The 25,997-nt window shown below is 43.9% G+C and overlaps 1 protein-coding gene across 1 annotated transcript in view; it reads right to left on the bottom strand.

The window, feature by feature from the left end:
* Positions 1 to 15,870: 15,870 nt before the first annotated feature.
* The window catches only part of LOC137384934 (mucin-22-like), a 162,976-nt gene continuing 152,849 nt past the window's right edge, over positions 15,871 to 25,997 (bottom strand). Inside the window, exons 114-122 of the mRNA XM_068059644.1 lie at positions 24,689 to 24,751; positions 24,120 to 24,179; positions 23,239 to 23,642; positions 22,527 to 22,737; positions 21,922 to 22,036; positions 21,018 to 21,267; positions 18,756 to 18,927; positions 18,416 to 18,648; positions 15,871 to 15,972 (exon numbers count right to left, since the gene is read on the bottom strand). Of these exons, the coding sequence (XP_067915745.1) occupies positions 15,871 to 15,972; positions 18,416 to 18,648; positions 18,756 to 18,927; positions 21,018 to 21,267; positions 21,922 to 22,036; positions 22,527 to 22,737; positions 23,239 to 23,642; positions 24,120 to 24,179; positions 24,689 to 24,751 (1,610 nt within the window). The remainder of the gene's footprint in view (positions 15,973 to 18,415; positions 18,649 to 18,755; positions 18,928 to 21,017; positions 21,268 to 21,921; positions 22,037 to 22,526; positions 22,738 to 23,238; positions 23,643 to 24,119; positions 24,180 to 24,688; positions 24,752 to 25,997) is intronic.

Raw genomic sequence — 25,997 nt, 5'->3', positions numbered from 1 at the left:
TTGGTTTTTAATTGTGAGAGTGAGATTGGTCAGGAGCGACACTATTTGAAGAAGATAATTTACGCAACCATCAAAAGAAATATGCGCTAAGCTAGGATCCAGGGATATCCTTGTGGCCTTTCCTGATGAAGCTCTCCCAACTTAGTTTCTCTCTCTCTGACATCCTGTTGCTCATTCCATTAAAAAGACAGGGGATTATGCATGGAGGCCAGGATTGTAGCCATTTACCATGGAGATGCTGGAATGTGAACCAGCACCTAGAGAGAGAGAGGAGGATGAGAGATTTGGAACCATCTGGCCCCTTGCCATAGTTGACTCTGTAAAGATCTAAAAGTGAGGATAAAAATCCTGAAATCAATTTTCTGGGCCATAGGAAGTCAGTGGGACTTAACAAGAAAAGAAGTGATGGGAATGCCGATAGAATGGCTGATCAGAATGAACTGCAATTTATGGAGGGTGAGGGCTGTAAGTAGAACATTAGAGAAATTGAACCGCAATGTTTAGGTCCATGTTGCCATTAAGTTATTGATAAGTACTTGGTGGCACTAAGGAACATCAGAGATGATGGTTAGGATTTTACCGAACCCGGGTAGCAAGCTAGGAGTGTGGGGTGCAGGTAAAAGGTCAGCGAGCCATGTCAGGAGGGCTCCCCGATACAGTCCTACTGCCAGGCCATTTTTCCATTGGTGGCAATGGCAGCAGTTCGGCCGTCCACCAACTGGAGGTGGGCAGCCAAATTACATAATTAAACGGCCAATTTCTGGCCATTTTCCCAAGCTCCCCACCATGTGGGGAGGCCGCTAGCGGCTTCCTGGGCCATTGCATCCTGTCTCCCCAAAGCCTGTCCACCATCTACAAGGCGCAAGTCCGGAGTGTGATGGAATACTCTCTACTTGCCTGGATGGGTGCAGCTCTAACAGCACTCCAGAAGCTCGACACTATTCAGGAGCAAGCAGCCAGTTTGATTGGCATCCCATCCACCACCCTCAACATTCACTCCCTCCACCACCGATGCACAGTGGCAGCAGTGTGTACTATCTACAAGATGCACTGCAGCAACTCATCAAGGCTCCTTCGACAGCACCTTCCAAACTCAAGACCTCTACCATCTAGAAGGACAAGGGCAGCAGATGCATGGGAACAGCACCACCTGCAAATTTCCCTCCAAGCCACGCACCATCCTGACCTGGAACTACATTGCCGTTCATTCACTGTCATAGGGTCAAAATCCTGAAACTCCCTTCCTTACAGCAATGTGGGTGCACCTACACCCCACGGACTGCAGCGGTTCAAGAAGGCAGCTCACCACCACCTTCTCGAGGGCAATTAGGAATGGGTAGTAAATGCTGGCCTGGCCAGCGATGCCCACATACTGTGAAAGAATAAAAAAAAGTCTTTATGGCCCACGGAGGGGACCCCCGGTGGTAATGGCCACCCCTGCAGCCCCGCCGCTGCCGCTGGAGGGGTTTCCCCTCTGACCGCTGGGGCCTGTCTGCCTGACCTGGCACAGGAACAAATTTTTTACCTCCCCTGCGAGGGAACCCTCATTCTCCTTGCAGCCTCAGCAGTGGCCACCTCTCGCAGTGGTGTTGTCTAGGCTGCAGAGCTGCCAGCCCTCTGATTTTGCCAGCAGCGTGGAGAGCCAGTCCACTGTCCTCAATTGGCACCCATTCTGGACCCACATATGGTGCCGACGTCAGGACTCGCCCCTTGCCGGAATAATCCTGGCCTACTGTATGGGCATTGAAGTAGAAGGCATTGAAACAAATGTAAAGGTAGAAATTCCACTTGGCAGAAACTATGTTATTGAGGGAACGTGGGCAAACAGAGACTGGAAAAGCAGTCTTAGCAAACACAAAACTTCCCACTGTTCCATGCATCATGCCTACATATCTGTTGCTTAGTTTAATTGTGAATTAGTTTTGCGTTCAATTTTTGCTTCAAAATGATTTATAATTCAGAATAAAAAGAGAGTTTGGTTATCTGCAAGTAATTTTATTGATTCATATTTCTAATAGTAAAATCACTGACAGATTTCATGCAAAAAAAATGCTGCACTACACAGTTGCTACCAAGTATTACTAAAAAGGGAGCTGGCATTAGGAGCTGCTAATGAGATTTTCAGCTTGCTTTTTGATAATATTTCACACAGAGCAATTAAATTTAGACTAAGAAAGTTTTCCAGATAGGTTATTAAAATCATGTCCTTTAGTTCATAAGACGTATCTATGCAATAGCTGTTCTTTCCCATTTTCACAATCTTTGCACGTGCAAGACTTGATGTTGATATACTTGTATATCTTCGTAGTTCCATTCTTACACTGTAGCTTCACTGACTTTTCTTCTGTCTCCCTCTCATTGCAGCACTGACAATTATGTACCATGGCATTTGAATCAAAGTTAAATCTGGAAAAGAAAATTTTATTGTAGAGCAAGTCTTTCCAATAAACACAAATAAACATTACCACATTAATTTATAAACAATGCCTTTACTGACATGACAGTTTTCAATAGGACATGTAGAGACAGAGGAATATAGTACAGATGGAAATATGAAGCCTGATTAAGTGGTGGAATGCTGCTACTGTAACTGGTTGTATGAGTGCTAAGGATTTGTGGTGAGGAATAACTGGTGTCAAAAGTGTACAAGAATGAAACCACACAGATGTATAGTGAACCAAAAAAGATTAGGGAGTGAATCACTGAACATCTCGCCATGCATACACAGGATGTGAGTGGAAGGTGATTGGAGGGTGGCAAATGTTGTGCCCCTGTTCAAGAAAGGGAATAGGAACAACCCTGGGAATTACAGGCCAGTTAGTCTTACTTCAGTGGTAGGCAAGTTGATGGAAAAGGTGCTGAGGGATAGGATTTCTGAGCATCTGGAAAGACACTGCTTGATTCGGGACAGTCAGCACGGTTTTGTGAGGGGTAGGTCTTGCCTCACAAGCCTGATTGAATTCTTTGAGCAGGTGACCAAGCAAGTGGATGAGGGTAAACCAGTGGATGTGGTGTACATGGATTTTAGTAAGGCATTTGATAAGGTCCCCCATGGTAGACTTATGGAGAAAGTCAGGAGGCATGGGATAGTGGGGAATGTGGCCAGTTGGATTAAGAATTGGCTAACTGATAGAAGGCAGAGAGTGGTCTTAGATGGTAAATACTCAGCCTGGAGCCCAGTTACCAGTGGCGTGCCGCAGGGATCAGTTCTGGGTCCTCTCCTGTTTGTGATTTTTATTAACGACTTGGATGAGGAAGTCGAAGGGTGGGTCAGTAAATTTGCAGATGATACAAAGGTTGGTGGAGTTGTGGATACCGAGGAGGGCTATTGTCGTCTGCAAAGGGACTTGGATAGGTTGCAGTGCTGGGCTGAAAAGTGGCAGATGGAGTTTAACCCTGAAAAGTGTGAGGTCGTCCATTTTGGAAGGACAAACACGAATGCAAAATACTGGGTTAACGGTAGGGTTCTTGGGCATGTGGAGGAGCAGAGAGACCTTGGGGTCTATGTGCATAGATCATTGAAAGTTGCAACTCAAGTGGATAGGGCTGTGAAGAAGGCATATGGGGTGTTAGCGTTCATTAGCAGAGGGATTGAATTTAAGAGCCGTGAGGTGATGATGCAGCTGTACAGGACCTTGGTAAGGCCTCATTTGGAGTACTGTGTGCAGTTCTGGTCGCCTCATTTTAGGAAGGATGTGGAAGCCTTGGAGAGGGTGCAGAGGAGATTTACCAGGATGTTGCCTGGAATGGAGAATAAGTCTTACGAGGAAAGGCTGAACATTCTAGGCCTCTTCTCATTAGAAAGGAGAAGGATGAGGGGTGACATGATAGAGGTTTATAAGATGATCAGGGGAATAGATAGGGTAGACAGTCAGAAACTTTTTCCCCGGGTGGAGCAAAGCGTTACAAGGGGTCATAAATTTAAGGTGAAGGGTGGGAGATATAAGGGGGATGTCAGGGGAAGGTTCTTTACCCAGAGAGTGGTCGAGGCATGGAATGCCTTGCCCGGGGAAGTTGTTGAGTCAGAAACTTTAGGGACTTTCAAAAGGCTTTTGGATAGGTATATGGATAAAGGAGAATGATGGGGTATAGATTAAATTGTCCTTGACAGAGGACAAAGGATCGGCACAACATTGTGGGCCGAAGGGCCTGTTCTGTGCTGTATGTTCTATGTTCTATGTTCTATAAGTACCAGAAAGACAGATATGTAACCAGTTTTACTCTTGGAATGTGCAACTAGTTGAGGTGATTAGCATAGATGCATTTAAGAAGGCTAGGTAAGTACATGAGGGAGAACAGAATAGAAGAATATGCTGTTAGAATGAGAGTAAATAAGGTGGAAGGAAGCTCGTGTGGAGCATAAACACGACCGGCTGGAGTTTGAAAGGGGATCAGAGACCTTTTTACATTGCTTTATACCAGGTTTTGTGCTATTCAAGTTAAGTAGAAGTCATTTAAAAATCTACTTACTTAGTGATTGAAAAGCACTGCCCTTCACATTGTTTTACTTCAACATTTGCCTCACAATTGTCCTGGACAATTTTTTCAGTGAATGATCTCAGCTTACATTCTACAAAGGAAACAAAACAGTTAGTGACTCATTCACAAAATACTAGTTAGCAATCAAATAACTTTATTGACAAAGAGCTAAGATTTCTATATCTGGGAGGGGGTGGGGCGGGGATACATAGTTGGTACCAGCCAGCTACATCGCTTCACCAAATACCCTGCTGTTCTGGCGGGATAAGTCATGCCGATGAACACCCACTTTCAGAGAGAAAATGAGGGAAATATTTAATAAAATTGCACTATTAGGTGAACTAATATTAGTCAACATAACATGTGGTACATTTTTATCCCAGGCTGCCACTTGGGCAGGTTGGGGAGGTGGGAAAATCAGACAGGCATACCGGCACTCTCTCACAGTTGAAGGGGAGATGGTGTATGACATAAATGAAACATAATTGTTCGGTGACATTAACCAAGAGGAAGGGGCGATCTGAATAAAAATGCCATAGGTAGAACATAACCCAGCCAGGTCTTTGATATGATAAATGTCGACTGACTTCATTGTTTGGCAACGATCTGATCAGAATCATGTTGTATTGTTCAGTGAAATTGTTTTGCGCTGTGTAACACTGCTCACTATGCTGTTAGTCAACCCTGGAAGGGGCATAGTTCCAAAAGTGAAAATAAGACAAGTTCAGACAGATTCCAGGCAGCCAGCTTGAATAAAGCCTTCGACACTAAATGAGTACTTTGCATCAGTATTCACCAAGGAGAAGGACTTGGTGGATGATGAGCCTAGGGAAGGGAGTGCAGATAGTCTCAGTCATCTCATTATCAAAAAGGAGGAGGTGTTGGGTGTCTTGCAAAGCATTAAGGTAGATAAGTCCCCAGGGCCTGATGGGATCTACCCTAGAATACTGAGGGAGGCAAGGGAAGAAATTGCTGGGGCCTTGACAGAAATCTTTGCATCCTCATTGGCAACAGGTGAGGTCCCAGAGGACTGGAGAATAGCCAATGTTGTTCCTTTGTTTAAGAAGGGTGGTAAGGATAATCCAGGAAATTATAGGCCAGTGAGCCTTACGTCAGTGGTCGGGAAACTATTAGAGAGGATTCTTCGGGACAGGATTTACTCCCATTTGGAAACAAACGAACTTATTAGCGAGAGACAGCATGGTTTTGTGAAGGGGAGGTCGTGTCTTACTAATTTGATTGAGTTTTTTGAGGAAGTGACGAAGATGATTGATGAGGGAAGGGCGGTGGATGTTGTCTATATGGACTTTAGTAAGGCCTTTGACAAGGTCCCGTATGGCAGACTGGTGCAAAAGGTGAAGTCACACGGGATCAGAGGTGAGCTTGCAAGATGGATACAGAACTGGCTCAGTCACAGAAGACAGAGGGTAACAGTGGATGGGTGTTTTTCTGAATGGAGGGATGTGACTAGTGGTGTTCCGTAGGGATCAGTGCTGGGACCTTTGCTGTTTGTAGTATATATAAATGATTTGGAGGAAAATGTAGCTGGTCTGATTAGTAAGTTAGCGGACGACACAAAGGTTGGTGGAGTTGCGGATAATGATAAGGATTGTCAGAGGATACAGCAGGATATAGATCGGTTGGAGACTTGGGCGGAGAAATGGCAGATGGAGTTTAATCCGGACAAATGTGAGGTAATGCATTTTGGAAGGTCTAATGCAGGTGGGAGGTATACAGTAAATGGCAGAACCCTTAGGAGTATTGACAGGCAGAGAGATCTGGGTGTACAGGTCCACAGGTCACTGAAAGTGGCAACGCAGGTGGATAAGGTAGTCCAGAAGGCATACGGCATGCTTGCCTTCATCGGTCAGGGCATAGAGTATAAAAATTGGCAAGTCATGTTGCAGCTGTACAGAACCTTAGTTAGGCCACACTTAGAATATTGCGTGCAATTCTGGTCGCCACACTACCAGAAGGACGTGGAGGCTTTGGAGAGGGTACAGAGGAGGTTTACCAGGATGTTGCCTGGTCTGGAGGGCATTAGCTATGAGGAGAGGTTGGAAAAACTCAGATTGTTTTCACTGGAACGACGGAGGTGGAGGGGCGACATGATAGAGGTTTACAAAGTTATGAGCGGCATGGACAGAGTGGATAGTCAGAAGCATTTTCCCAGGGTGGAAGAGTCAGTTACTAGGGGACATAGGTTTATGGTGCGAGGGGCAAAGTTTAGAGGGGATGTGCGAGGCAAGTTTTTTACACAGAGGGTGGTGAGTGCCTGGAACTTGCTGCCAGGGGAGGTGGTGGAAGCAGATACGATAGCGACGTTTAAGAGACATCTTGACAAATATATGAATAGGAAGGGAATAGAGGGATATGGGCCCCGGAAGTGCAGAAGGTGTTAGTTTCGGCAGGCATCAAGATCGGCGCAGGCTTGGAGGGCCGAATGGCCTGGTCCTGTGCTGTACTGTTCTTTGTTCTTTGTTCTTGACACACACAGAACTTGTGAGTCTAGTTTCTCCATGTTTGGGGCGCAAAGCATAACAAATCACATAGCAATATATATTTTTATAGTCACAGCTAGAGCATACACCTTCTGAAAAATGCCCCGTCGGGGAACAAAGAACAGTACAGCACAGGAACAGGCCATTTGGCCCTCCAAGCCTGCGCCGATCTTGATGCCTGTCTAAACTAAAGCCTTCTGCTCTTCCGGGGTCCGTATCCCTCTATTCCCATCCTATTCATGTATTTGTCAAGATGCCTCTTAAACGTCTCCATCGTATCGAAGGGAATGGGGAGATTGAACATAGAATCCTATTAAACTCTCCTTATTAGCTATGTTCATTCACCAATTATCAGGTATTAATGTTCAGGTAAGTTTAGGGTTTTGAATGCTAAGCTGGAGGCAATATGGAGTGCACAAGTATGGAATGATCTACAAAATACACTGCCAGCCCAACTACCTCAAACCAATTTAATGACCATATAAAGGCTGACTTATGTTAACTGCTTTATTCATAAATATGAAATATTATTCTTTAAAGTAGTCTTTAGCTGTCGTCTAGCCACTAAGCTCTGGGGTTCCCTCCCTAAACCTCTCTACCTCTCAGATCTCCTTGAAGATGCTACGCAAAACCTACCTCTTTGACAAAGCTTTTGGTTACCTGTCCGAATATCTCCTTATGTGTCTCGGTGTCAAATTTGTTTAATAATGCTCCTGTGAAGCGCCTTGAGACATTTTACTATGCTAAAGATGGTATATAAATGCAAATTGTTGTTGTGGTGAAAGACACTTATTAAGACATTATTAATAAATTATATCATCCGGATGGAAAATAAACTGACTTACTGTCACATGTAGGGACACATTTAGTATCATTTTCTGCCAGCATCAATCCATCTGGACAAAAGCATCCTTCCGTAGCAAAGGACAATGCTATCCCAGGTACCACCATGCTGAAAAAGGATTAGGCATTTTTTTAAAGATTATCATCAACATTAAAAATATTTTTAAGTTCCAACTTCAAAAGAATTGTTGACACACATAAGTGGCCTGTGAACACGTGGGAATATACTTACTGGTTCACACAATGATCATCTCCCCATTCTTGACATGGCTTATAAACTAAACCTTGGCGACAGGTATAACCTTGATTTTTTTTTTAAAAAAGGCATAAACAAATGCATTAAAGGCATTATATAAAAGCATTCAACTGACAGCTAAAAGAATCACAATTTCATATATATTGTATGAATAGAGTTACATAGTTATAAGCTTTCTCTTTTATTTATATTAAATTGTGTGCTTTGAAATGTCCTTCCGGTCTCTTGCAGAATAGTGTAGTTACAAAGCAGCATCCATACAGGTGACTGCACTTGATCATGTGGACCAGGATCCAGCTGATAGAAAGGCAGCCATACATGCACTAAGCATCTAAGATGAAGAAGCTATTAGTCTATCAAGCCTAGAGCATTGGTTCTGTATCAATCAGAAGTCTTCAATTTTGTCACAGTGTTCTTTGTTCCTGACATCTATAGAAATGTTGGATAGTTAGAGACCAAGGACTTGAAATTTTTGACATTTGGGATGTGAGATATTTAGCTTTTCTACTACGGTATCAGAAGGAATAAGGTCCCTACTGTGCTATCTCCTGTACAAAGATTAGAAATAAATGTACAAATATATGTGTTTTATCATAGCATATTGTTCTACTTTTAATTCATTCATGATGAAAGATGTCATTTGGCATCATCAACTATAGCTACTGGTCTGGAGCTGTGTCCTTTGTTGCTCATGCTCCATGTGGGCATAGGAATTGATATCACAATAGCAGTGTATTGTAAAGAAGCTACATTGCAGTAGAATTGTAAATGTGGAGTGCACACATGGGGTTATACCTAGATGCAGCACAGAACACCTAGAGCTGAATTTGTGGGTGATGTGGGGACCCATAAAATAGCAAGGGAAGGCACGGGAGCGGTGATTGTGGAGTGCCCCTTACCTTCCCGACACCACTCAATTTTATCAGGGACAGGGAAAGTCGAGAACGGCCTTCCTTCCCAGAGAACAATTGAGGCCCTTGAGTGGCCAATTATCACCAGACAGCCTCCCTGCAGGGTGGGAGGGGATGGGGGCGGGGGCCCTGCTACTTGGGCAATCTGTGGCCCCAAAACCATACCCTTGCCATCAACAACCCCTCTCCCAACCCCTCGCCGGGGCCTGCCTGATTGGCCCTGGCAAACCCACCCCCACTTACCTGCAGTCCAAGGTTCCACCGCTGCTCCTGGTCGTGGGCCTACTGCAGTACCAGCAGTGGCTACCGCTGGGACTGCTGAGCTGCTGGCCCTCTGATTAACTGACAGTTCTTGAAGACAGATCATCCTGACTGAAAGGGACAGGGATCCCGGTGCTGGCCAGTTAAATGCCTGAGTGCCATAAAATGCAGCCGGGGTCCCTCAGAATGACTGAGGCAGGGTTCCCCTTGCCTTTCTAGCCCAGTGTCAGGACCCTGCTGCCTGCATAAAATCCAACTCCTAATGCGCACTCGGGTTGTGGGAACATCAGCTAACAGGGATTTTTTTCCCCTCAGTTTTTGACTCACTTATCATATATCTCATTGTAACTATAATGGAATTGTTTCCATTAAGAGATTTTAATCAGGGGTCTGAGGGATCCTGATTAATTGTAGCTTGCAGGGTCAGTGGAAGGGCACCTGATCTGCATTGGGCAGGAGCATAAGGGGCACAATGGCTATATCTCCAGTGCCCACCTGCCCATGGAGGCAGCTAGTCTGGCACTTCCCATTATGGAGATATGGTGAATGCTCATGACTCCACTTGAACATAACTTGTTCCTTGGCTCAGTCACTGTCCTAATAACAGATTCTAGTAATATCCCCACAATAGGGGCTGGATTTTAAGAGCCCGCCGCCGAGCGAAAAGAATGGTAGCCCACACGTCGCTGAGCTGCTGCGATCTCCTGCACGGCAGCCCATTTAAATAGTCGGGACGGCCCCCGCACTCACCCACCCCCCCCCCCATCACGTGGAGGGGGTGGGCTGTCCGACGTCGGCAATGCCGTCAACTGCCTGTGTGCAGGCGCTGGTGTCCTTTTTAAAGGGCAGCCAGCCCTGCCAGCAAATTTAAATTTTAAAGATACACCCCCCTAAAATGTATCAAATAAAATCCTAATGCCCCTTTCCCATCCCCCAATTAAAATTACATCAAGTATTTGCCCTTCCCCCCAAAAAAAACATGTATCTTTGAAATCTGACCTTCCCTCCCACCCCCAGACTGTACAAAGTTTAAAGTCCACCCCTTCCCACCATGCCCGACACTGATGATGATTATTTGACGCCATTTCCCCACCCCTCCTCCACCACCACTGCAGCAAAAATCTTTACTCCTCCCTCCCCACCAGTGTCATGCCTGCTTTCCCCAGACGGGGAATTGAAGGCACGGGAATGCTGGCTGCCACACTGAAGATCGCAGCAGGCCCTGACAATTGATGCTAAGCTTATTTAAATGTATTCATCTCATTGATTTAAATATTGAAATTCAGTCCCTGTTGCCCAGTGGGGTTGGGGGTTGCGTGCCGCCACGGGTCCTCACCACTGCTGGGAGGATGGGCTTGGCCCTCCGAGTATCGGGCTCCATGGTAAGCTTCTGCCACAACCATCTTCCGGCCTCCCCCCTTGCCACGAGCCTGAAATCGGAGGCCCGGTAAAATCCAGCCCTAGATGTTAGAATAATAGGTCTACAATCTCCTAGTTTAAGACTCCCTCTCTTCTTAAATAATAGAATGACAGTGGCAATTTTCCAATCCAAAGGGGACAATGCCTGAATCCAAGTTTTGGAAAATCATGACTAAATCAGTGACAATTTTCTCAGCAATTCTTTTGGGTGGAAACTGTCAGGTCCTGGAAATTTAATTATCCCATTATTCTCTCCATTAACCTTTTTTTACTTATATTAAATCTAGTAGGTTCATCCCCTTTATTTTAATTTTTATTCATATCTCTTGTACTTTATCCTCATCGTCCACTGATCAAGTGTTTAAAAAAGAAAAATAATTCATTTTTTGGGGGACTCCCCCTGTGGTATCTATCGATGCCCAACGGGAAACTCTTATCTCACCTTGGTATCCAACAATTTCTAATGGGTTCAGCCCATCTCCCATTGGCGTTATGGTGGGAATCTGGCAGCACTTGCAAGGTGATTTGTGGCCTACAGGTCGCTATCATACAAACTACCAGATCTATTTTATAGGGTTTGGAGCAGGTTGTTATCTGCTGTCATCCCTTATGCAGAAAGTCATTCTCCGGCACTTACAAGTATCTCTTGGTTATTTTCTAGAATAGGTATTTAGTCATTTCCCAGATTTGTAATACTTACTGCACAGTCCATTTGTGAAAGATCTCCAATTAACACATATGCCTACACTTGCACAAGCCATAGCAGCAGCTTCCAGGCTAGAACAGTCAACAGTGGAATTTAACTGGCAATGGTCAAAGTGGCAGGACTTGATGTAATTATCAAGGTTGATCTTCTTTCTGCATTGTTCAAATGGCCTAAGTAGTGGGAAAGAGAAGAGTGCTTAAAAACTGTGAATAAACCATTTTTTATTAATTCCTATAATAGACAGGATTTTTATCCCCTGCCGGGGGCAGAAACAGAGACAGATGGGAATGGAATTTGGCACCGCTGGTCTGCATGCCAGCTCCCTGGCACCACCCCTCCCTGCGCCATTATCTCGAAGGCAGGATGGGCAGGGGGTGGGGTGGTGGGGGGGGGGGGGGTGGGGTGGAATGAGACAGCCGGGCTACCCATGACCTATTAAGCCACTTAAAGGCCTGTTAACAGAGGCTGACTGGGAATTTCCAGTCAATCTTCAGGTCCCCCCAAGCTGTGGGGGACAGTTTAACTGCATGGATGCAGTCTCCCAGTGACAGACCAAGAGGTCAGTGCTCCAGGCAGGCTTAGAGGCCCTCCCTGCCTGACCGGGTGCAGCAGCAACCGCAGGCCACCCTATGGAGGGGCTTTCCCCCCAGTGGTGGCCCAGCTTCAAAGGCCATTTTTATTTTAAATTTTAAAAAGTTGGAGAGAGGGTGCGTTCATTTTGGGGCACCCTGTCCCTCACTTACCTGCTGCTGCTTTCAAGCTGGAAGGCCTTTGATTGGCCTTCCAGTTCTGAGAACCTGCCCGCCACCCTTAATTGGACAGTGGGCTGCCCTTTGGCCATTAATTGGCAAGATCGCAATGAGTGACTGTTTCCCACACAGTGGGCTGGATTTTCTGGGCCCCCCTGAGATGGGGGGGGGGGTCCAGCTGCTGCTCCATCGCCAAGCGATATTGCTGGGGCCAGGATAGGCTGACAACGGCCTTCCCATCCAGAGATCAGTTTGAGGCCCTTAAGTGGCCTGTTACCAGATATATTCGCATTGAAGGTGGTACAGCAAAGGTTCACTAAATTGGTCTCTGGGATGAGGGGCTTGTCCTATGATGAGAGGCTGAGTAAATTGGGCCTGTATTCTCTGGGGTTTAGAAGAAAGAGAGGCAATCTCATTGAAACATACAAGATTTTGAAGGGGCTGGATAGGGTAGACAGTAAGATATTGTTTCCGCTGGATGGGGAATCTGAAACACATGGGCACAGTCTCAGGTTAAGGGGCCAATCATTTAGGACTGAGATGAGGAGAAATTACTTCACTCAAAGGGTTGTGAATCTTTGGAATTCTCTACCCCAGAGTGTTATAATCATCGAATCATAGAAAGTTGAAGGCACAGAAAGAGGCCACTTGGCCCATCGTATCTGTGCTGGCCAAAAAACGATCCATCTATTCTAATCCCACCTTCCAGCATTTAGTCCATAGCCCTGCAGATTACAGCACTTGAGGTGCATATCCAGACTCCTTTTGAATGAGTTGAGGGTCTCTGCCTCAACTACCCTTTCAGGCAGGGAGTTCCAGACCATCATGTGGATGCTCCATCGTTGAATACATTTAAGGCTGGAACAGATAGATTATTGGGATCAAGGAATCAAGGGATATGGCAAGCAGGTGGAAAAGTGGAGTTGAATCCTAAGATCAGCCATGATCATATTGAATGGCGGAGCAAGCTCGATGGGCCATATGGTCTACTGCTGCTCCATTTCTTGTGTTCCCTTCCTGCCACCACTGGGATATAACCACGCACCTTGTAAAACTAGATGTCCTCCCTAAGGGCGTGGGGCTGTGTTCCTCCTTCATGGGCAATCTGTAGTTCACGGAGGATCCCCACCAGCAAAACCTACAACCTACAACTACCCCTCTCCCTGGACCTCATGCCCGCCCTCTCACCCCCTCTTCACAGGGGCCTTCTGGACTGGTCCCAGCGATCTTGCCTCACTTACCTGAGGTCTGGGATTCCAGCGCTGGGCCTGGGTCCAAGGCCTCTGCAGTGGCTGCTGCTGGTACTGCTGAGCTGCCAGCCCTGTGATTGGCCAGCAGCTCTTGGAGGCGGGATCCCCATCTTTAAAGGGATGAGGGTCTTGGCGTGGGACACTTAGACAGCAAAACAATAGAGGATCGCTCCAGGGGGCACTAAAAGGCCGAGGCGGGGAGCCCGCCTCCTTCACAAAATCCAGCCCAGTGTGGGCTTCTGACTGCCATTTGAGCACATACATACACATCAACATAAGTAACCTTTTAAAACTACAGCTATTTTGAAGGGAAATGCCTAAGTCTGTGCATAAGTGTTGAAAGGAGGAGGTATTTCTGTAAACTGACATTGGTGTTAAATTAATAATTGATCAATAGCTTAAAACACACTTTCAGAGGGATGTCACGTCCTTGGAGAAGATACAGAGGAGTTTTACTAGAATGGTACTGGGGAACAGGAACTGCTGTTATGTGGAGAGACTAGAGAAGCTGGGATTGTTTTCTCTTAGAGCAGAGAAGGTTAAGGGAGAATGTAAAAGAGATGTTCAAAATTATGAGAAGTCTTGTTCGAGTAGACAGGCATCAACTGTTTCTACTGCTGGGAGGGTGATGAGAAGTTTTTTTTTAGGCAGGGAGTAGTTATGATCTGGAATGCACTTCCTGAAAGGTTGCCGGAAGGAGATTCAATAGTAACTTTCTAAAGGGAATTGGATATATACTTGAAAAGGTGAAATTTGCAGGGCTATCGCGAAAGAGTGTGAGGGTGGAACTAATGGGATAGCTCTTTCAAGAGTGGCACAGTCATGATGGTCTGAATGACCTCCTCCTCTGCTCTCTGATCGTTAATATATATCAGGAGAAGCAGTGGCCCCTGGGGAACCCCACTATATACTTTCCTCCAGTCTGAAAAACAACCATTCACTACTACACTCTGTTTCCTTTCACTTTTGTACCCATGTTGTGCCTTTTATTCCATGGACTTCAATTTTGCTGACAAGCTTGTTATTTGGCACTTTATCAAATGCAATTTTGAAATCCAGATACAAGTCATCAACCCTTTCTGTTACCTCCTCAAAAAACTCAGTTAAACACGATTTGCTTAATTATATAACTCCCATTGGTGGCCAATGCAGAGCTCGACTATGTAGGACGTCTCACCAAGAGTTATAGGGAGCAGAAGACAACTCTGCACCTATTACTTTTACAGAAGCAGGCATTTAATGCAACAACTTTATTGTCTTTCCACCTTCTGAGATTTTGATAACTTTCAAGAAAGTAGTAACATCGACCACAACTTTAACCAGTTGCAGTCCTGCATTGATCCCAGTCCTACATTTCTATTGATAGGTCCTGTGTAAAACTGTTATGCATATTTGTGGATCACTAAGTTTATTCAATGACGGAATAATAATTTTATTGTACTGTTGCAAAACCCATGTAGATATCTTTTAAATGTGTGGAATTAATTTAAGGAAATTCAGGGTAGCTAATTAAACACATGAGGGAGAAAGGAATAGAAGATAATGTTGATAGGGTTAAATGTAGAAGGGTGGGAGGAGGTTCTTGTGGAGCATAAACACTGGTATAAACCAGTTAGGTTAAATGACCTGTTTCTGTGCTGCAGATTCGATGCAATTCTATGTAATTTCATATATTTGTAGACTGTCTTTCAGATAGTTATTTTGAAAAATTGTGAAGAACGAGTTCACTTACTTTCCTTGAATGATGTCGCAGATTGTTTGCTCAGGTTTGCATGTTGGCGGAGGAGAAACTGGAGTACAAGACAAATTAGTAGGAGCTGATTGACAATAAGGTTTATTGGGATCATCAACTCTCCAATCATAGGCAGTTCTGTGACAACAGTCAGATGGCTCGACTTTCCCATTCTTTCTTATGCATTGGGGTGGGGTGTGTGAGCAGGATCCTAAGATCAGAAAAACATGTTGCAGTGTTTTGTGGACTAAACAAAATTCATATTACCAGCATAATTATCAATACAATATATATTTTTATATAACTGTATATAGTCACAAAGCACATACCACATTGGCCTTGGGTGTTATTAATGAAGTATTGTTCTGGCACTCTGATCTGAAAGGTATTACGGAAAGCAGTAATACTTGTTCGAATATCAGGAATAGAAATATGCGTGCTGCTGCCCAGTTTAGTAATGTTAAATCCTTTTGCACAGTAGGGGAGACTCACATCATTTCCATTGACAGTTAACTGTAAAAGTAAACAATAGAAATTTAGGAGAACGCTGCAAGCTACAAGAAAGAAAAATGATATTGGCATATTTTATTAATGCAATATATTTTATGTTTCAGGACAATTCCATTAACTGAAGCTTATGAACCAAATAAAGTGAGCAATAAAAATGAGACACACCAGATGAGTAATGACACTCTTAATGCTTATTTGTAATTTGTTATACTGTTTTAGTGCTTTGCCATATTGGTCAGTTGGTTTAACATTGTCATTGTGCTGTTTTTAATATTGTCCTAACTCCAGAAGAGAATCGAGAAGTTAAGACTATTTTGGAGAGCTTTGACTCCAATGTGCTCGCTCCGTGATAGATCTAACATGGTGGTAAACACTTCACACCAGTGGACAAAAAATACGGAGGATAGCTCAAATTAATAGAAACCATGTTGCACGTTATATATTCTAAACTTTGAAATAGGTTCTGATACCCATTTGAATCCACATTAGTCCAGGTTTTAATAAGGACAAGCAATTTAGAAAGTGTTCTTAAACACAAAGAAGTGTGAGTGACTTGAGCACGTAATCAGCCTTAAAACCGTGACTACACTTCAAAAGTACTTCATTGACTGCAAACTGCTTTTGGATGTCCTGAGGTCAAATTGGATGCCCGCTGTCCATCTGATCGGAACTGACGCACCAGTGAGTGAATTTTGCATTGTCAGAGTTGCATTCCTTTGAATGAGGTGTTGAACTAAGGCCGCGAACTGGATTTCATGCGGGCGGACGAGAGCTAGCCACCGACGTAAAATTCGGTGGCGAACCCGCTTCCGCTTAGCCTGGGGATCCGTCCCATATTTTACGGGTCCCCAGGCTTTAATTGTTCTGAGATGGGACTTCCACCTGCTTGAGGAAGGAAGTCCTGCCTCATTGAGCTGCCGGCCAATCATCGGGACGGCAGCTCTTAGTCCCAGCAGTGCCACTGGGAGCGGTGGCCACTGCTGGGACAGCAGTCCAGCCGAGGACATGGATTCAGGACTGCAGGTAAGTTTGGGTTGCCTCGCCGGGGGTAATTGGTCGTGCCCTAGTGAGGCAAGGGTGGTTGTTTGGGGGAAAGGGGGCTTCTTCGGTCCTGGGTGTGGTTGGGGAAGTGGGGGCGGCCCTCAATCAGGCACCCTGTGCCTGACTGTCAGGGCACCCACCCCCCCCACCCCGGGGTGTGGAAAGACCAACAGGTTTCACTGGGCGACCTTTCCCGTCTCCAGGATGCCCGCTTGCCATGGGTAAAGTCCCCGTGGAGGCAGGCGAAGGCCCTTAAGTGGTTGTTAATTGGCAACTTAAGGGCTTTGATTGCCCTGGGACGGGCCGTCCATTTTCCACGTCCCCCCAGCCGGATGTAAAGTGGGGCGGAGGCAGGAGCAGGTCGGGAAGGCCACCCGGAGCCTCCCACTTCATTTTATGCCATCCCCCCGCCATCATCTCGCTCATTGGGGTGGTGTAAAATTTCGGCCCCCATTTCCATGTTCCAGTCGTTCAGACAGATATTAAAGATCCCATAATACTATTCAAAGAAGAGACGTATGTTCTCCTGTGTCCTGTCCAGCTTATCTCCCTTAGCCGATAGCAGACTAACTGGTCATTCTTAAATTGTTGGCAGAATCTTGGCATGCATAAAACAGCTGCACTTTTGCCTACATCACAGCAGCTACTGCACTTCAAAGTAAATGAATGTAAGTAAAGTGCTTTGATATGTTTCTCAGCAATGTGATATAAACAAAAGTTTTTCTTTCTTATGGAACAGGTGTAAGATTAATGGAGCAAGGAGAGGATATATTAGAGTCATAGAATCATAGAGTTTTACAGTGCAGAAACAGGCCCTTCGCCCAACGCGCCTGCACCGACCATCAAGTACCCGTCCTAACTAATCCCATTTCCCCCGCACTTGGCCCGTAGCCTTGTATGTTATGGCGTTTCAAGTGCTCATCCAAATACTTCTTGAATGCTATGAGTGTTCCTGCCTCTACCACCCCTTCAGACAGTGTGTTCCAGATTCCAACCACCCTCTGAGTGAAACAATTCTTCCTCAACTCCCCTCTAAACCTCTTGCCCATTACCTTAAATCTATGCCTCCTAGTTATTGACCCCTCTGCTAAGGGAAAATGTATCTTCCTATCTATCCTATCAATGCCCCTCATAATGTTGTATACCTCAATCAGGTCCCCCCTCAGCCTTCTCCGCTCTAAGGGTAACAACTCCAGCCTATCCAGTCTGTCTTCATAACAGAAATGCTCCAGCCCAGGCAGCATCCTGGTGAATCTCCTCTGCACCCTCTCCAGTGCAATCACATCCTTCCTATAGTGCAGTGACCAGAACTGTACACAGTACTCCAGCTGTGGCCTAACTAGCGTTTTATACAGCTCCATCATAACCTCCCAGTTCTTATACTCTATGCCTTGGCCAATTAAGGCAGGTATCCCGTATGCCTTCCTAACCACCTTATCTACCTGTGCTGCTGCCTTCAGTGATCTATGGACAAGCACCCCAAGGTCCCTCTGGGACATCCATGTTCTCCAGTCTCTATTACCAGTTCAGCTAAGGCCAACTAACTAGAGGATCAGATATATGAATTTCTGTTTTAACTAGACAATGTGCTCTGAAGGGCTATTTCACCCTTACCTATGAGATGATAACTGCACATCCATTTTCAAAGAGACAGTTGAAAGTGCAGCAACAAATTTATTTAAGTGTGTTAGGCTTGGATTGTAGATTTAATTAATGGCATCTATTGATAATAATCTGCAATATCATATGGTACTTACCATATACTTATTCCCAGTTGAAATATTTACAACATTTTTATTGTAAAAAATAACTAGCCTTTTTGGACAAGATTTAGGCACTTGAGCCAAGCAAAAATAATTGTCAACTAGAACTGTGAAATTATATTTTGGAACTTGTTCTTCAACAAGAATATATGTGCAATTCTCAAAGAAGTCGTATTGCAGACCATCAAACGTACGATAATGTGGCTCTCCCCATACTGTACATTCACCTAAAATTAGACAAAGATAGAATTTCAGTATGGCAGAAAAGTAAGAATGCTACAGTTTTTCAAATGGGTGTTAAACTTCAGTTGTTGAACAGAGAAACAATACTAACAATCACATTCCCATTGCTCACAACAGCCATTTTTAGTTTGGACTTTCACAGGCTCTATGCTATTCCTGCATGTTGGTTTAATCAGTGATGGACAAATGATGTCTTCTATCCTGTAGATGTATCCTCTCAAACAAGTCATGTAGGAGCAATTTTCCTCCCAACTTTCATTACACTAGAAAGAAAATGAACAAAAGGTGCATTCAAAAGTATGCTTTTAATTGGTTTAATTATCAAACATAACTTGTGAACATGAAAACTACTTGTCCCGACATCACAAAATCACAGAATTATTACAGTGCAGAAGGTAGCCATCATGTTTTTTTTTAGAGATACAGCACTGAAACAGGCCCTTCGGCCCACCGAGTCTGTGCCGACCATCAACCACCCATTTATACTAATCCTACACTAATTCCATATTCCTACCACATCCCCACCTGTCCCTATATTTCCCTACCACCTACCTATACTAGGAGCAATTGCTAATGGCCAATTTACCTATCAACCTGCAAGTCTTTGGCTTGTGGGAGGAAACCGGAGCACCCGGAGGAAACCCACGCAGACACAGGGAGAACTTGCAAACTCCACACAGGCAGTACCCAGAATTGAACCCGGGTCGCTGGAGCTGTGAGGCTGCGGTGCTAACCACTGCACCACTGTGCCGCCCACTGTGCACCCAGCAGCTCTCCGAATGAGAAATTCACCTAGTGCCATTCCTCTGCCTTCTCCCCCTAACCCTGCACATTCTTCCTTTTCATATAACAGTTTAATTCCTGCTTGAATGCTTCAATTGAACCTGCCTCCACCACACTCGCAGGCAGTGCATTCCAGAACTTAACCACTCGCTTTGTGAAAAAGTTTCTCCTCATGTCGCTTTTGCTTCTTTTACCAATTACTTTAAATCTGTGCCCTTTCATTCTCGATCCTTCATAAGTGGGAACAGTTTCGCTCTATATACTCTGTCTCGACCCCTCATGATTTTGAATGCCTTTATCAAATCTCTGCTCAGTCTTTTCTTCTCCAAGGAAAACAATCCCAACTTCTCCAATCTATCTTCAGAACTGAAGTTCCTAATCCCTGGAACCATTCTTGTGAATCTTTTTTGCATCCTCTCTAATGCCATCATATCTTTCCTAATGTGCAGCGCCCAGAACTGGACGCAATACTCCAGCTGGGTCCGAATTAGTGTCTTATACAAGTTCAACACCTCCTTGCTCTTGTACTCTATGCCCCTATTAATAAAGCCCAGGATACTGTATGCTTTATTAACTGCGCTCTCAACCTGCCCTGCCACCTTGAATGACTTATGCACATACACACCCAGGTCCCTCTGCTCCTGCATCCCCTTTAGAATTGTACCCTTTATTTTATATTGTCTCTCCATGTTCTGCCTACCAAAATGAATCACTTCACATCTCTCCACATTGAACTTCATCTGTCACCTGTCTGCCCATTCCACCAACTTGTCTATGTCCTTTTGAAGTTCTACACTATCTTCTTCACAGTTCACAATGCTTCCAAGTTTCGTTCATCTGCAAACTTTGAAATTGTGCCCTGTGCACCAAGGTCTAGGTCATTAAGATATATCAGGAAAAGCAAGGGTCCCAATACTGACCCCTGGGGAACTCCACTACAAACCTTCCTCCAGCCCGAAAAGCATCCATTAACCACTACTCTTTGTTTTCTGTCACTCAGCCAATTCTGTATCCATGTTGCTACTGTCCCATTTATTCCATGAACTATAACTTTGCTCACACATCTGTTGTGTGGCATTGTATCAAATGCATTTTGTAAGTCCATGTACACCACATCAACTGCATTGCCCTCATCAACCCTCTCTATTACTTCTTCCAAAAACTCCAGAAAGTTAGTTAAACATTATTGTCTCTTAAGAAATCCATACTGACTTTCTTTAATTAACCTGCATTTGTCCATGTGTCAATTAATTTTGTCCCGAATTAATCTTTCTGGAAGTTTCCTCACCACCAAAGTTAAACTGATTGGCCTGTAGTTGCTGGGCTTATCTTTACACCCTTTTTTGAGCAAGGGTGTATCATTTGCAATTCTCCAATCCTCTGACATCACCCCTGGGTCTAAGGAAGACTGAAAAATTATGGCCAGTGCCTCTGCAATTTCCACTCTCTCTTCCCTCAGTATCTTTGGATTCATCTCATCCAGTCCTGGTGCCTTATCCACTTTAAGCACAGACAACCTATCCAACACCTCCTCCTTATCAATTTTAAACCCTTCTAGTGTCTGAATTACCTGCTCTTTCACCATTGCCTGGGTTGCATCCTCATCCTTGGAAAAGATTGATGCAAAGTATTCATTTAATACCACAGCTATGCCCTCTGCCTCCATGTGCAAATCCCCTTGTTGGTCTCTAATCAGCCCTGCCTTTTTACTATTGATAGATCGATAGATAACTTTGGGATTCCCTTTAACATTAGCTGCCAGTTTCTGTTCATACTGTCTCTTTGCTTCTCTTATTTGCTTTTTCACTTCCCCTCTGAACCTTCAATATTCAGCCTGTTCACGATCGTAATCTCTACCTGGCATCTGTTGTAAGCACACTTTTTATTTTTTATCTTAATCTCTATCTCTTTTGTTATCCAGGGAGCTCTACATTTGTTTACCCTACTTTTCCCTTTCAAGGGGACATACCTTGACTGTGCCCGAACTATCTCTTCTTTGAAGGTAGCCCATTGTTCGGTTACCGTTTTTCCTGCTAACCTTTGACTCCAATTTATTCATCCCAGATCCGTTCGTAGCCGATTGAAATTGGCTTTCCCCTAGTTAATTATTTTTACTCTGGATTGTTCTTTGTCCTTTTCCATAGTCAGCCTTATGGTACAATGATCACTGTCCTCTAAATATTCTCCAACTGACGCTTGATTCGCTTGGCCCACTTCATTCCCAATTTAACTAGCAACCTCAATAGTTTGTATACAAGAGTTAAAAGCTTCCTATGGAATACTATGTTATCTTTGCTTATTAATATTTTCAGAATGCCTGAACATAACTGAACAATCATATATAATCAACATATCTGATGTGGCTTCTGTTTGTTTGATGCTTTTGTCAACAAGATCTTTCTACTTGAAATAAATTATTTTGCTCTGTCTATTCCTGCACATCATTCCTCAAACTCGATTCTTGTTTTTCCTACTGTTCTGTCGACAGGTCGGCATCAGAGTGCTGCCCTCTTAAAGCAGGCAGCTGCTTTGGGTACTGCTGCCATCCCTGCCATGACAGCAGCACCAATTCATTCACAGGAATATAACCTTAAACATGAAGACCATAGACATGCAAATCACTGCTTCTGGCACATATGCATTAATTAAAAAGCATATCACTCTTCATCTGAAGGGGTCTGGATAAAAAGACAGCCCCAGTACCTGCAAGTCCTCCTTCCCATGGGGCTGTCCCTGTAATGGTGTAGATGACTTACAGCACCCAAACCTTCTCCTCTCTCTAACCTGGTGCCCAATAGTTTGCTGATGATAAGTAATGAAGCGCTAATTACAACATCGGGGCATTGAGATAAGGGTTATGGCACAGCACAGCAATGTGCTCTGTTCCAAATTACCACCAAACACCCAGAGCGGAAAACTGGGGCAATGATCCTTTTTGAAAATTGTTGTGGAGATTTTCTGTTTTGCAGCGCATCCCCAACACTGTTGGGGTTTTATTCTACAAGTACTGCTAGTCCTGCGGGGTCTCACCAAGGCAGATATTTCTGTTTTATTTTTGTTATTGCCCTGTTGTTCTTACATATAATTCCAAACTGTTTGCTGATCTCCACCTCTATCTCATTTCTACAGTATGGTGAATTGTAATGTACATTGTGAATTGCGCCAACTTCCTTTGTAATTTTCACTCTGTCCATATGGAGTCTGTCTTCCAACAATCCCCTAGTACAGCCTTTAAGTTCAAGTGCTGCTAACATTTTCACTCTATCCAACTTTTTTGCTGCCTGTTTCTCCTGAAAATTGTGCATCCAGTAATATTAAGTTCCTCGTTCTGTTCAAATCTATGCTATGTTCCTGCTTTAGCTATTATTTCATATTCCTCCATAGTTCTTAATGCTTTCAATTTTGTGTTTAGGGCTATGTGTATTCACACACATAGTAATCAATCCTCATTCCAATTTTTCGGAGCATTGATCCTTATTCCCTTTCCTGGTTTTTCTGTCTCAATTTTTGCCTAACTATTCCCTCTTTTAACAGTGTATTTTTCTCTCACCACTTCATTGCTACTTTTTCACCTTCTTGTCTAACAATATTTTCTTTTATTTATTTCAATAAAGTCTTCTGCTTCCATAATAACAGCTTTATAAAACTCCATGGCGCGACTCAAACCTACACTTTCCCCAAAACGATGATCAAAAATCATTAAAGCTGAAAATAAAAATCATCGCTTCCAATGTCATTTATCTTGGCTTGTCAATAGTTTATTAACTCTTGCAAAAGAATCGTGAACTTACTTTCCTCTGTGGGTTTCCATTACAATAACATCCAGCTTCACTAGTAGGTGAGCTGTACGTCGATGTTGAATAGACTTCAGTAGTAGTGCTTGGGCTTGAAGTTGTTTGAGACTCACAGCAAACTCTAATTCTGTAGTCCAAACACATAGTGGTATTTGTAGAAGTCTGTTCATTGTAACTGCAAATCAGTCCCTTCTTTATATCGCAAGTGACGCTGTCCTTTGTTTCACTGATTGGACGGTGTGGGAATTTGACAGCTTCACATTCAATGTGGCTTATTTTATAAGGTGAAGCAGGACACAATTTTTCACGGATTGGCTCCAGTAATTCAGAATCACCTTTGCTGCTATTAGACGGTGAATTTTCATTAAACCAGCCAGACCATACACCGTGGCAAACCACTTCTGTAAGATATGATAGTGGCATACTTATTATGAAATATAAATAGACAGTTATCAAAATAATCTCCAACTGTTGAATGAGGTGAATAGACTGATAGGTAGGACAAAGATGAAACTAGGCTGGATGTTCCCCCCCCGCCCCACCCCGCCATGTAATTTGTGGGGTGGGGGGGGGGGGGGGGGGGGCGGCGCGTCGCCTTGAAGATAATGAGACCCGGCGCTGAATATCGCGGCGGCTCAGCAACGGGCAGTCCGCATCTTCAAAGAGCGCTGCCGATCTCGTAAAATTCAGTCTAACATTTCTCCTCGTGCACTGACTCTGATCTAGCTCCATTCAAATAGCTACGTTTTCACCTAATTCTCTTTGGAAGGAATGGGCTAAATATTTACTGGTGTTAAGTAATATACTTCTAGTGTCTGGGAACTGTTGCAACAAAATGACTACTGTGCTACTGTGTATCAAAAGAAGATATCACTCACCCGTTGTGGAACCAATAGTGGACCTGGTTGTAGTTTCTTCCATTGTTGGAGTGACCCCTTCTGAAGAACCAAGAAAAATAATCAAAACCACTAGACTACAACATAAAGCCCTGTAGAGTCCACCAAAAGACTAAAATAAAAGCAAAATACTGCGGATGCTGGAAATCTGAAACAAAAACAAGAAATGCTGGAATCACTCAGCAGGTCTGGCAGCATCTGTGGAAAGAGAAGCAGAGTTAACGTTTCAGGTCAGTGACTCCTACTGAGTTCTGAAGGGTCACTGACCCGAAACGTTAACTCTGCTTCTCTTTCCACAGATGCTGCCAGACCTGCTGAGTGATTCCAGCATTTCTTGTTTTTGTTCCACCAAAAGACTATTTTGGCTTTGCTACAAAATGATGTTGAAAAAACCATTTGCAGATTCAGATGTCTAAATTTCTAACAATTTCAATCCAAACGTGTCTACAAGACTGAACCAATAGATTGACATTGCCTGAAAGTTGAGTTTAAAAAAAGTGCACTGGTGTGAACAAACATGCTGATTTATATTGAAAGCAGACATCACTTACCCGTTGTAGTAGTTGTACCAATCAGAGCCGTGGTGGTTGTCTCTTTTGTTGTAGGTGTCACTTCTGAACAAAAAGAAAAGAAAATCAAAATCACTGAACTCCAATTTCAAATCCTGAAGTATTGAGAATTTCATCAGCAGGCTATTTTATAGACACTAAAGTAGAAAGAATGAGGATTTTTTTTCACTGCAGCAATAACAAGATCAACTTGTCAAGTAAAAAATGCAAACATAAACACACAATCCAGAGTATCACCAGTAACAAAAATTGAAATTCATACACAGAGAGGCTGCAAAGAGATAGAGACAGGTTAAGTGAGTGGACAACAAGATGGCAGATGGAGTATAATGTAGGGAAGTGTAAAGTTATGCACTTTGGTCGTAAGAATAGAAAAGCAGAATGCTTTTTTAAAAGGTGTGAAACTTGTAAGTGTCGATGTTCAAAGAGACTTAGGTGTTCTTGTATAAGGAATGCAGAAAGTTAACATGCAGGTACAACAAGCAAGTAGGAAGGCAAATGGCATGTTGGCCTTTATTGCAAGGGGATTGGAGTATAGGAATAGAGACGTTTTGCTACAATTCTACAGGGTTTTGGTGAGAGCACATCTAGAATACTGTGTCCAGTTTTGGTCTCCGCATTTATGAAAGGATATACTTGCATTGGAGGCAGTGCAGTGAAGATTCACTAGATTGGTTCCTGGGATGAGGGGGTAGTCCTATGATGAGATATTAAGTAAATTGGGCCTGTGTTCTCTGGAGTTTAGAAGAATGAGAAGTGATGTCATTGAAACATATAAGATTCTAAAGGGGCTGGATAGGGTAGACAATGAGAGATTATTTCTGCTGGTCGGGGAATCTAAAACACGGGGCACAATCTCAGGTTAAGAGGCCGATCATTCAGGACTGAGACGAGGAGAAATTACTTCACTGAAAGGGTTGTGAATCTTTGGAATTCTCTACCCCAGAGGGTTGTGGATGCTCCATCATTGAATACAGTTAAGGCTGGGATAGATAGATTTTTGGTCTCTCAGGGAATCAAGGGATATAGTGAGCGGGCAGGAAAGTGGAGTTGAATCCTAAGATCAGCCATGATCATTTTGAATGGTGGAGCAGGCTCAATGGGCCCTGTGGTCTACTCCTGCTCCTATTTCTTGTGTTCTTCAGTTCTATCAAAAGTTACAGAAATATTGCCAAAAAGTTAGTGAGTAAGCACAGATTAAGGCCGGATATGAACTCAGAGGTGGGAAAGGAGCATGGTTGCTGGTTTAAGGTTGGGAAACCGGAAGAGCACAGGTTTTCCAAAGGTCCTG

Source organism: Heterodontus francisci, chromosome 27, assembly GCF_036365525.1.
Source record: "Heterodontus francisci isolate sHetFra1 chromosome 27, sHetFra1.hap1, whole genome shotgun sequence".
In the NCBI taxonomy this organism is placed as follows: domain Eukaryota; kingdom Metazoa; phylum Chordata; class Chondrichthyes; order Heterodontiformes; family Heterodontidae; genus Heterodontus; species Heterodontus francisci.
This window is presented reverse-complemented; position numbering and strand designations above follow the sequence as displayed.